Source organism: Squalius cephalus (assembly GCF_949319135.1).
Source record: "Squalius cephalus genome assembly, chromosome: 24".
Taxonomy (NCBI): Eukaryota; Metazoa; Chordata; class Actinopteri; order Cypriniformes; family Leuciscidae; genus Squalius; species Squalius cephalus.
In genome coordinates, this window is record NC_137145.1 from 28,318,348 (window position 1) to 28,331,919 (window position 13,572).

The 13,572-nt window shown below is 41.6% G+C and overlaps 1 protein-coding gene across 1 annotated transcript; it reads right to left on the reverse strand.

Moving 5' to 3' along the window:
- Positions 1–5,397: 5,397 nt before the first annotated feature.
- Positions 5,398–13,371, reverse strand: ctxn3 (cortexin 3). Its single transcript, XM_079861910.1, has 2 exons — positions 13,107–13,371; positions 5,398–5,763 (listed from the first exon to the last, which is right to left on the reverse strand). Exons 1-2 carry the CDS (start codon positions 13,135–13,137, stop codon positions 5,447–5,449), a joined length of 348 nt encoding a protein of 115 aa, XP_079718036.1. The 5' UTR covers positions 13,138–13,371; the 3' UTR covers positions 5,398–5,446.
- Between the last annotated feature and the right edge of the window lie 201 nt (positions 13,372–13,572).

Consider the following 13,572-nt stretch of genomic DNA (forward strand, 5'->3'; position numbering starts at 1 on the left):
ACGAATGCTTTGCTGCATACCTCGGTTGTAACAAGTGGTTATTTCAGTCAAAGTTGCTCTTCTATCAGCTTGAATCAGTCGGCCCATTCTCCTCTGACCTCTAGCATCAACAAGGCATTTTCGCCCACAGGACTGCCGCATACTGGATGTTTTTCCCTTTTCACACCATTCTTTGTAAACCCTAGAAATGGTTGTGCGAGAAAATCCCAGTAACTGAGCAGATTGTGAAATACTCAGACCGGCCCGTCTGGCACCAACAACCAATTGCTTAAATCACCTTTCTTTCCCATTCTGACATTCAGTTTGGAGTTCAGGAGATTGTCTTGACCAGGACCACACCCCTAAATGCATTGAAGCAACTGCCATGTGATTGGTTGATTAGATAATTGCATTAATGAGAAATTGAACAGGTGTTCCTAATAATCCTTTAGGTGAGTTTATTACTGCCTGTTAAACAAAGCAACATGCAGTATATTCTTAATGTTTCTTGGTCTTCTGCTGGACTGAAGCACAGGCTCAACTCTTCAACACAACACAACACAACACAACACAACACAACACAACACAACACAACACAACACAACACAACACAACACAACACAACACAACACACTCAGACAACAGAAACAATTTAAACCCCAGCAGAACATTAAACACTCTCAGATCTCAGCAGAGGAGGGTTAAACAACACAAACTGCATTACCAGCTCCACTTATTACTAACAGTTTGACTTTATTTCTGTCAGATGTCTACTGAAGATCTTATTGAGAATTAACAGAGGTTTAGATGTTGATGATTTATTGAAAAAAATATAATTTTACAGTGACCATGATGGTGGATAAAAAGGATGTGCACAAAATATTTGTAGAAAGTGTATCATGTTTTTTTGCTTATGATTCACAACAATGGTGACAATAAAAAAAGCATCATGCTGCAATGCATGATGGGTAGCTCTCATAGTACAAAACTGTACTATTTGTTTTGATTGTCACCATTGTTGTGATTCATATCCAAAATCTTGATGTCTGTGTGTGACTACATGATACATTTGCTAAAAACATCATGTGCACAAGCTTTTTATCCACCTCTAAATAAATGATAATTTATATGCTAGTGGTGCCAATATTGCAGTTCCACAAGGTGGGCGGCTATAAATGCCAAACCATCTGACAAAATTAGATGCTTGTTTTGTGAAGATCTTCTGTAGATGTCTGACAGAAATAGTCAATGTATCTGTATTTTATGTCTGTGATTAAGGGCAGCACAAGTGTCTGAGGCTGAGCCATAAAGTCTTTCCTTCAGATCTGGTTTCTCTCATGATCCAAATATGTGTGATTTACAGATGTGTCTTTTATGTTCATGATTTTTGGACAAACACAAACTGTCTGTGAGTTGCTTTGCAATTACAAAAGGAAATTACATTGAAATAAACACAAGTTTTAATTTAATGCATCCTGAGAGTTTTTGGTCGAGAAACAGTATAAATTATATCTAAATGAGACCATAAATGATGTTGAAAATATATCCACAATGGCCACATCTGAACTAGTTTTTAACCTTGTACGGAGGTTCCATGAACGTCTATATCGGACGTGCAGAACACGTCAAAAAAAGACATCATAAAAACGGTCATTCTGGCCCCCCAGTGGACGACTTTTTGACAAAGACGTTGAAAAGATGTCTTTTGGACATCATTTTGTTTGCTGCCAATAGATTGGCATCAAATTCAAGGCACTGATGTTTGCCTACAAGACAAGCACTGGGTCTGCACCAATATACCTAAACTCGCTAGTTCAGACCCTCCAGAAGCTTGTGTTCTGCAAGTGAATGACGCCTTGTGGTGCCATCATCCCGAAGCGGCACAAAATCACTCTCACGGACCTTTTAATACTAGCACTTATCTTTTCTATTCTATACTATTTATTTTGTTTTTCTGATAAAAAAAATAAAATAAAAAAACTTGCTATGTGAACTGTGCTAGACTAATGACTTATTACAGCACTTGTATACTGTTGCCCTCTTGTTGGTCTGATTGCTTCGATAGTTCTCCTCATTTGTAAGTCGCTTTGGATAAAAGCGTCTGCTAAATGATTAAATGTAAATGTGAATGTAACTGAGTTGAATAACAGCACTATTGTTTTCAGCAGAGCTGCTTATAGCTGAATTGAATATATAGCTGAAAACTTTACACAGTTGTTGTAAAGTTGCCTGTTGCCTTTGGCTTGCTCAGTTGGGGATATTTGGGAATATTTAATTTAATTAATCAATCAACGATGCTATTGATCAGCATTACCAAACGTGGACGTTCCACTAGAAACAAACATTGATGTATTGTTTTAATTTATTACTGTGAAGCTGCTTTGATACAACCTATGTTGTGAAAAGCGCTATATAAATAAACTTGACTTGACTTGACTTGTTGAACTGACTGAATTCTTCCTGAACTGACTTGAGCGGAATAATGACGCTATTGTCTTGCTAGAGCTGCTTAACAGAGCTTGTTTGCATGATTGAATCTGTAACTTTCCAGTTTATTATTGTGAAGCTGCTTTAAAACAATTTGTATTGTATAATGTGCTATAAAAGATAACGGTTACCTGACTTAACTTGACTCTCTCATCAATGACAATATTTATACCCATGTACACACTCACACACTCTGTCTGGTCAGGTCAATCACTCCCTCGGACGTCCGCTGAGATATTACAGTGTTACACGATCCTCTGGTCCAGTGTTTCCTCCATGTTCGGCTCCATGGGCTCTACCTCTCCATCTGCTCCATTGATCTGTTCATCTTCATGGTCTGTGCAGCAAAACAAAGACTGTATTCACCCAAGCTAAGTGTTTCCTCATGTGTTTGTGTACCTCACCACTTCTTTCCTGCATTGCAAGTTTACTTCAAGAAATCAAGACGTTTCATTCATCCTCTCCATCTCTGAATTCATGACACCGTAATGATAAGACACAAAGATGTTTTGTTTTAAAGTAAATGTAAGGTCATTAATGGTTGGAACTTCTAGATATATTCCTATTTTTGCAACTTAAAAATAATTTGTAAGTGTATGAGTTGTTGATTTCATATGAAATGCTTCATTCATTCATTGTTGGTTAAAGAAGCTTTAAAAAGCCTCACTTTTGTTTCATAATTCCCATGGACCATGCACCCATCCACTCATTCTCCAAACCGCTTGTCCTATAGGGTCGCAGGGGTGCTGTTTGGAATTAAACATTAAAGGCATCCAAGTTGTTGTTTAATAAAAGTGGATGTGCAAAATATGCAAATAAAGCAGTGTGTTAATATGAACAAACTAAATATTACAACATTGCCGTCTTTCCAATAATGGAAGGCAGCGTTTCTCATCTCCGGGCCTCGGGACCCCCCTCACAGAAAGTCTCTCTTATTAAAACACCTGATTCAGCTCATCAGCTTCTTAGTGTGTTGAATATTGAGACATCTGAATCATTCTGGGAGGCAGCGGGTCCCCGAGGACTGGATACTGGAGACACTGCTGTTCCATTAATCCTCAAACTGAGAATCAAATGAAAATAGAACATGAATTTTATTGGACTAAAATAACCCAAACCATAAGAAGAGAGTTTGAGCGCCTCTGTCTGAGATGTGTGTGTTGACCTGGATCTGGAGGACTGATGCTGCCCTCTGTTGGGATCTGTAGACACACACACACACACACAGGCTGTGTGTAGACACACCATTTCTTGAAACCACAAACAAACACTAATGTTAATAAAAATGAGAGCATTTATAGCTTCATCCCATGAGAAACATCTCACATGTTGTATACTTTTCCATCTCTTCAATAATAATGTAAGTAATAATAAACTTACAATTAGTCAGATGCCACTGCTGTTACCTGTAGAAATCAAATAGTTCTCCATAATCTTGTGAAAAGAAGTAGTTTCAAATAAAATCTACCTTTGATTAGGGAGAATGTCTAGACCTGAGGGAAACCCCAAGACTTGAAATATGTGTCAAATATATAATAACCTATGTGCAGCACAGAGGGGCTCCAGAAATTAGTCATTTATACTTGCATTGGAAACATTTTATTATTCATCTCTCTGAAACATAAATGGGGTGGGAACACAAATGTGTTTTAATGACACCATTATATGCGCAAAGCATTATAATTCTGAATCATTTTCTGTTTGAATATACTGGTGCTCATACATTTATTACTCCTCTTACTGCACAGACATTTGTTTCTTATAACAGTACGAAGGTCTAAACACAAATTCTCATTGATTTGAGGCTCCACATACTGTCCTGTTCAACACATTAAACTCACAGACAGTTTAGTGCTTCGTATCATGGAAAGAGGAGCAGGGGAACATCGAACACCGTCTGCTCACTCCAATACTTCAGTCTTTCAAAAACCAATGAGCAACTTTGGATCATTAAATCTTTATTATGACATGATAAAACGTTCTTTACTAAGTGCTCTTAAGCTTGTCGGCTCTTTCACAGTGACAGCAGGTACAATGAATTAGTGCAACAAAAACCATCACAATCATCAATGAGATGAAATATGATAGACAGAGCGTTCTCGATCGACACCATCATCAAGATCAGCGTTTGACTCAAAGGCTCAAACGGGTCGAGCAGCTTCACATTATGATGGTTCTGCTGATGGCAGCTTCACATGGTAAGGCTCACAAAACTACAGCCTATCAATAAAGATATAGACGAGATCTAAGATCAGAGTATTTGTTGTGCTGTAAGGCTGACAAATCCTGTGATTACTACCATGAATTATGAGATTTTAAATGTTCAGAACCTGTGAAGACACATTTTACACAACGAATCAAGAGCTCATCTAACAGCCTAGCCTAACTTTGTATTTACATCACTTAAATATTTCTAAAAAGGCCCTGGATGAGCCCAGAAGCACTGCAGTGATGAAACATGTAAACTCTGACAGTGGTCGATTACAGTGCACGTTTTTAAGGCTATTTTGACAAAAGCGTCAGAGGTGTTTATGAAGTGCTTATAAACGGTTTAGAAAGAGCTTCTCTTCTAGAGATTTGTACTTGGCAGTTAACGACAGCACAGATATGAGGAAAATAGGGTTTTGGGGGGGGGGGGGGGGGTATAAAAGAGGGCTACCCTGTGTCCCAAAGAGCTCAACATCCATTCAGTCTGTAATAAAGCACTGCACACGACTTTCTGAAACAACATCGTATATGTGGATGGCAGTGAGTTGGTGTGTGTGTGTTCATCATCTTCACAAGCTTGTGGTGAAGCTGCTCAAATGCAGAATTACTGTATTCTTGATGGATTTCTTCTACACAGTGTGTCATGTGTTTGTGAATGACTTTAGGATGTTCAGCAGAAAGGTTGTTTGCCTTCATCATCATCATGTGTGTGTGTGTGTGTGTGTGTGTGTGTGTGTGTGTGTGTGTGTGTGTGTGTGTGTGTGTGTGTCTTCTAAGCCAGTGTGTTATCAAACTGTCCCTTCTCGAGGCCGTCCAGCCCGTCGGCCCATGTGGAGGTGGGCATGCTGCGGTACGGGTCCAGCAGGATTCGGAAGCAGCGCACGATCAGCATGCAGAGGAAGACGAAGAGGAGGATGACGAAGGCGAAGGTGGTCTTCTGCTCCAGGGTCACGCTGGCCACAGGACCCGCCGTCTGCAGGGAGGAGGTGAACGGCTCGGCCTCCATCAGCCAGGAGATCTGCAGCGGCTCGTCCCACAGCAGACGCTCACGCATCCTCACGCGCCCCACATCCTTCACACGGACCTCATCTACACACACACACACACACACAATCAGCACATCTATGAGGTGCGCTTCTTTTACCTTTAAACTTTCTTAAACGGTAGATTAAACAATATAGCCTCAAGTAACTATCAAGCCCAAGCAGATTCGGCCCATAGTGGATACATCACAGTCTTGAGTCATTTGTGAAGTTATTGCGCCACTAACAGTTAGCTGATTTGAGTAAAAATTTGTCTGAAGGTAAGTAGAGACAATGTTTTTACACATCTAAGAACTGGAAAATTTAGCAAGCATCTAAATCTATCTTTATTGCTTTTGTTCACATTCACCCTGAACCCGAGAGATGTGATGTGCGCAAGAACATAGCAGGTGTCCTGCAACACTTTCTCCTTCGATTCGGCTATAAAAAGCCAATCGTCTATGTATGTCAAAATCCGCAGACCTGACATTCACGGGGGAGTTAAGCCCGCCTCCACACACAGGCAAAAAGTCCTTGGGCTGAGTGAGAGCCCAAAAGGAAGAAGTGTGAATTCATAACATGTGCCTTGATAGGTGAAACGAAGAAACTTCCTGTGTGGTGGATAAATGCTTATGTGGAAAAAAAGCATCTTTCAGATTACGTTTCATGGAGCGGGTGAGCGAGCCATGAGTTAACATTCTGAAATTTTATTTCCTCAAATGTTTGTTTAACACTCGGAGGTCCAAAATAGGGTGGAGATAGCCATCCTTCTTTGGAACCAGGAAAAAATTATTTAAGATAACTTATCAGATTGGGGGGCACCACCTGAATTTCTCCCTGGTTTGGAAGGGAAGAGATTTCCTCTTTCAGAATGTGAGCGGCGCTCTCCTCCGTGTGTGAAGAGAGAACGCTGTTGAAATGCAGGGGGTTTATTACAAACTGCAGTCTGTAGCCCTGCATTATTGTACGCGTCACCCACTCGGGAGCCAAAACAGTTTGCCAAACTGACTCGTAACACGCGAGTGTCCCCACCCGAGTACGTGTACGCCCAGCTGGCTCATTTGTGGTACAATGGCGACCCTCTAGTGGACGAACTAGGGAGATGGCCTACCAGGAATGGGTGAGGGTCTCTCACGGCGATCAGCGCACCACACACGGCCAGGCTGGCCCGTGATAGGTTGTCTCTGGGAGAAGCAGCAGATTTGGAAAGCGACATACCAGCAAAAACAGTGAAATTCGTGGCGAGCAGCCGTGGAAATAATGAGAAGAGCGTGGGCGGCTCAGGATGCAAAACACAACTAAGCTTGGCTTAATAAAAGACTGTCACGTCCGGCTGAGGCTGATCTGGCAATATGTCCTCCTGAAGACACGTAAAACCGCAACTTGATCCTACAGAATTAGTAAATTACAGGCTGACCTTGAATCTACCTTTTCTGTCAAAGATACTAGAAAAGGCAATATCCTCACAACTATGTCCCTCTTTACAAAGAAATGATATCTGCGAGGATTTCCAGTCCGGATTTAGACCGTACCATAGTACTGAGACTGCTCTCATTAGAGTTACAAATGATTTGCTCTTATCATCCGATCGTGGTTGTGTCTCGCTATTAGTGTTACTCGATCTTAGTGCTGCGTTTGACACCATTGACCACAACATTCTTTTAAATAGACTAGAAAACTATGTTGGCATTAGTGGAATTGCACTAGCATGGTTTAAATCATACTTATCTGACCGTTATCAGTTTGTAGCAGTAAATGAAGAGATGTCTCATCGATCACAAGTTCAGTATGGCGTACCACAAGGCTCAGTACTAGGACCGTTGCTGTTCACTCTGTACATGCTACCCGTAGGAGATATCATTAGGAAACATGGCATTAGTTTTCACTGTTATGCTGACGATACTCAGCTCTATATTTCTTCGCGCCTCGACGAAACTTACCAATTCACAAAATTAACGGAATGCATAGCTGATATAAAAAATTGGATGACTTGTAATTTCCTATTACTTAATTCTGAAAAAACAGAGTTTCTAATTATTGGACAAAAAAAACTTCCTCACATAATAACCTAGAATACTGTCTAACACTTGATGGCTGCTCTGTTAAGTCTTCGTCGTCGGTTAGGAACCTGGGTGTGCTCTTTGATACCAATCTTTCATTTGAAAGTCACGTGTCTAGTATCTGTAAAACCGCATTCTTCCATCTTAAAAATATATCTAAATTACGTCATATGCTCTCATTGACAAATGCGGAACAATTAGTTAATGCGCTCATGACATCAAGGCTAGATTATTGTAATGCTATTATGGGTGTTGCCCTGCATGCTTAATAAACAAACTACAGCTGGTCCAGAAACGCCAAAACGCTGCAGCTCAAGTTCTTACCAGAACCAGGAAGTATGACCATATAAGCACTAAATGGTTTAGCTCCGCAGTACTTGAGCGAGCTCTTAACGCATTATAGTCCTTTACGTCTATTGCGATCTCAAAATTCCGGCCAGTTGATAATACCTAGAATATCAAAATCGACTGCTGGCGGTAGATCCTTTTCCTATTTAGCACCAAAACTTTGGAACAGTCTTCCTAACATTATTGCACCATTTGCACCTTGGAACCTATTTCAAGGTTTGGGTTCTCGAGCTACCAGGCACTGTTGTTGTGCGGGCCGGAGCGCATTAAGGGTTTTCTGTGAGAACGGTGTCATGTTAGCGGCCCCAAAGTTAACAAATAATGATCTTTGCAACGGAAGTGAATCAATCAAAACTAACTTTAGCTGGACAATAACTTTATTCTAGAGCTGCTGTAAAGCCAAAACAATCTCTGTTACTTTAATTTCCTATTATCACTGTAAAGCTGCTTTGAAACAATCTATATTATTAAAAGCGCTATATAAATAAAGGTGACTTGACTTGACTAAAGTGAGCAGCATTAAATCCGAACCAAGCTGTGTCAGTGCAGGGATCGCGAGAAGCGAATATCAACTAGAGAACAGCAGCACATTCAGGCCTTATATGCCCTCAGGTAAGGGGGTGAGGCGTTGAGCAGCAGTACAAAGGAGTGGTCCTTGCTGTCACCCGGAGGAAACTGGGAGCTGAGAGCTGATCTTGATCGCCACAGCAGATCGCCGTAACCTCCCTCCAGCCAGACATCGTGCTCTAGTCTGCTATCGCAAGAACAGTCATAATGCTGCGTTCACTCCGAACGCGAATTGAGCGTCTGGAACGAGTGATTTCCATGTTAAGTCAATGAAAAGAGGTCCTGAGGCGCAATAGATGCGATTTCGCCTCAAAGAGGCAAATTGAGCGTCTGCCACGATACGCGCAAGTGATTTTATTTGGTGCTTTTTGTGCTTTGACGCGTTTGAAGTGAATTCGCGTCTGACGCCCAAGTTGAAAAAGATGAATTTTGGTGTCTGTTCGCGCCGCGTTAACCAATCAGGAGCCTGCTTGCTTCTGTCAGGTGGTGAAACGGGGGCAGTCCAGCTTTTCAGTTTATAATGTTATTTTATATGTTTGGACTATGGTGGAACCAAGTACAGCCACAATGACCCCTACGCCGCTGTTCTGCTCTCCAGAGCAAATACGAGATATGACTCTCTCAATGAATGCTCGATCAACATCAGCCATCTTGCAAACAGACAACCAGCTAGCACTTGCCCCTCCCACAAGAAGAATTTTGCCTCGAATGCACGTCTATTTCGCTTCAAACGCTCGCTTTATATGCGTGTCCAATTCGCTTTGGATTCAAAATGTTCAAGCGTCCAACTAGGCGCTATAGACGCAAATTTGACGTTCAATTCACGTGTGGTGTGAACGCAGCATTATGGTTGAACTGACTGTGCCAGGGGAAGACGGCCTGGAGTCTGCTTTTGAAAGGAAGAAAGAGAAGTACGCAGACCTTTCAGCTGCATTCATGCACATAGGCAGGGTGGAGTGCTTTCACCTATCCAGTGGAAGTAGGCTGTCAAGGCTTCACTGGAACCTCCACTGAACGGCTCCTGAAGTCTCTCAGTGTCAGAGGCGCCAGGTTGTCAAAGGCACTAAAAGATCTGGCTGAGGAGGCAGAGCAAGGGAGCTTCTGGCTCTGGCTCTGGAGAAAGGACAAGGTGTGGGGGAGAGGTGGATCCTAGAGCTGGCTGCAATGCCACCACTGCAGAAAGTTTTAGTCACTTCAAGTTCAAGTGCGGATACGCTGTTGTCGGGAACGGATGGGCTATTATCAGAGTGCCCGCTCCCGTCTAAAATACACCAGAGTTACCGACCGCTACCGTCTCTCATTTGGGAAATTTAATCCCGTGCTGTAAGCATTTTGATGGGGTCCCGCTGTTCCCGAGGGAGAGCCAAGGGAATGCAGACCTCTATCCTGGAGGCCCACTGTCCTGCAGATTTCAGCTCCAACCTCAATTAAACACACCTGAACCAGCTAATCAAGGTCTTCCTAAGCACATACTAAACTTCCAGGCAGGTGTCTTGAGGCAAGTTGGAGCTGATCTCTGCAGGACAGTGACAGAATCTAGGACCGAGTTTGGTCACCCCTGAGCTAAAACATCTGTAGAAACTTGTCTTTAGACCAGTGTTTCCCAACCCTGATCCTGTAGTATCCCAGCACTGCATAGTTTAGATGTCTCCCTAATCAAACACACCTGATTCAACTCATCAGCTCGTTAGTAAAGAGTCCAAGACAGGGCTGTCCAAACACGAATCACTCAACCCTGACCTGCAGAGTTGAGCTTTTCAATGGTTCTCCACTTGGGGGATCTCAGTGAATCAGCATGATTCATGGGTTCACACATTCACGTGAATTTATTAAAGGGAGATTCCAACTGAAGATATTGGCGGAGACTCAGAGGGAAGGAAGACACTGGAGACGGGGGAATAGTCCACATGGCATGAACGAGGTCAGACAATGAACTGTGGTGAGGAGTGTGCATTTGTAGTAGCAGTGATGAGGGTGATAATGACGTCCAGGTGTGTGTGATTGGAGATGACGTGCAGGTGGGGACCAGGAAGGATGCTGGGAAGTGTAGTGCAGAGGATGGTGGCAAGTAGGGCTGGGACAACACACCTATCTCTCGATTCGATACTATCACGATACTTGGGTGCCGATGCGATATGTATTGCGATTTTTTACTAACAATGTAATCGATAAATGCGTTATTTTAAGCACCAAGTTTCTATCAAAAGCTGATTTTGATCGCTATCGTAGACATCAGTTTTCATTTTTGAACTTTAAACTTTTATCCAAGTACTTATATGATAATCTTAACTATTGCATCACAGAAATAATGATACTATGAGGTTGAAAAGACTGTTTGTGAAGCTGTTTCATGACGACTCTCTCAGCGGCAGCGGCAGCACCAACACAGCTTTGAATGTTGCGATATGATTTTGTCAAAGTTTAATAGACAGACGAATTGAGGGTGTTTGAATCGAGATCACAGTCTTGATGAGTGAAAGATGAATCGTGCAGCTCTACTGTCTCATCACTCTCTCAGTATATGAGCAGCGCGAGGGCTTTTCAGTGCTTTCAGTCTCACGTCTCTTCCACGCGTCCACTTGAGATATTACGTCACTCAACACTCATAGATAACGACACATTTCATCCTCTGTTGGAACGAAAGTGGCTAACTTCTGTCAACCTCATCTACAAGCAAGGACAAAAATAAAGCAATTGAATTTGAATTAATATCGATTCTGGAATTAAAAAAAAAGATTTTAGAATTGTAACATAAAAATTGCGACAGCTAGGTGAATAGATTTTTTTCTCCCAGCCCTAGTGGCTAGGTGGAAATGTGACACGTAGGTCGTAGCAGCAAACACACTGTGAGATGACCATGATAAACATGACACAGTCAGAAGATTATTGCAGGCTATCTTTGGTTTAGGAGCCACGACCACAGTAATCACCACGATTGGTCATCTTTCATCTGGGACAGCCCAGAATCATACATTGTGTACCGGGCATGAGTCTATCAGCAGTACATTTACAAGTTTCACAGCATCATTGTGCCGTTTTTGGTCTTTGATCTTTTATTCTTACAAATCCTAATCTTTCATGATCAAATGTGCAGAGGCTTTGCCTTTTTTAATAGTTGTCGCTTCTGAAATTCTTATCATTAAATAGTTTTAACACGCTAATTTGGAGGCAGCTCACAGAAAAAGAACTATCCACCTCTATACACAGATACTACACATGAACTATCCAGGCTTTTTGCCATTAAAATGCCTCCGTTTTGAAGAGAATTTCAGCTCAGACCAATGTTCTCGCCCTCATTTTTTTTCCCTTTATCCTGCTATCTGCTCTCCCCCACCTTCTAGGATCGGGAAAGGAGTTGAATCTGTCAGTCATACGGTAAATATCCTATTTTACTTTAAATAGTGCAGGTGAGGACATGGATTGGTGTTGTCTGTAGTCAAATGTAATCTAGTCAAACAAAACAAAATGTCTCATTTCTGACCTCTGGAACACAAAAATCCAGTTGCTGATTTCTAATAAATGTTCTCAAAATGAATATTCTACATTAATATAACATTTAGTACAAGAGAAATATGAAATATGTCATTCTTAATGGATATTAATTTAATGGATTAAAGTTTCCTTGGAAGGGGCAAATGAATGCAGATCTTACTGCGGTAAGAGAGAGAGAGAGAGAGAGAGAGAGAGAGAGAGAGAGAGAGATGTGGTGGTGTAATTCACTTCAGTACAGAGTAACACAGAAGTCACTGCGTCTCAGAACAGCAGAGAACATGTTTATCTGTCCAGATTACTGATATTTTTTGTGTAGAGATATTGACTTCAACTGCAGTTTACATGAAAAAAAGTTTACAAGATAATCTAAAAGTGATCAATATAATGTAATCAACAGAAGTACACACACACACACACACACACACACACACACATTATTGTGAAAGCGTGAAGATTCATAATGATGATGTTCAGACTCATAAATGTTAAAGGAAATAAGATGAACTAATCAAATATCCATTAATCTGAATTCTTCTCATATTTACACATTTTACATATTTAGGTGGAGTCCATTTTCCACCTAGGATATATTGCAAGGGCATACCAGGTGAAAAGAGCATGCGAGAGACATGAGAATGTGTGCGAGAGCCGACACCCTTTTTACTGCAGTCAGGTGGTGTGAACATGAACTAGAGTCCACACAGTGTCATCTCCACCGACCGCGGGTTTATTAGGAAATATGAGCTTTATTGATCTGCAAGAATCACTGAATTAGCGCCGGATGTCAATGCGGTATCTGTCATGATCCATCAACAAGTGAAATGTCAAGAGTCGACACAAGAAGCAATCGAATGACATGAAGAAGAAGAAAAAAAAGAGTCATGTATTGAATAAATGTGCAGATGACAGCTATGTGAATGATGTTTGATAGTTTGACTCGCACCTTTGTCTCCCAGTGAGAATGTGGGATCCATTTCCACAGTTAGTCAAATCCAGCGGAATTCGCCCATTCTCGCGTCACATCCACACCAGTCCACAACCGGCGGACAGCGACCGACACCAGAGGGTTCACCTTTGTTAGTTTAAAATAATGAGAGAGATAATACTGTTTCCACTTTATTGCAGAAGCGTGAACGCGACGCTACTGCGCATACGGTCGCGTCGCGCGCCTCGGCTCTGTGTGCGCGCGTGAGTGAAAGTTGACGTATGTTGATCCGAATTGATTCATTTTATTGAATCGTTTCGATTGAATCGGACTGAACCGAACTCTTAAATCTCTTATTTATGGTAGCAGAAAAGTCACCAAATGACCAAACCAACTATTTGCTTAATTTATTAGGCTACACATCAGCACCTCTCGATTTATTTTTCAGTTCAAAAGAATCGATTTGTTCAAATTAAATGAAGTA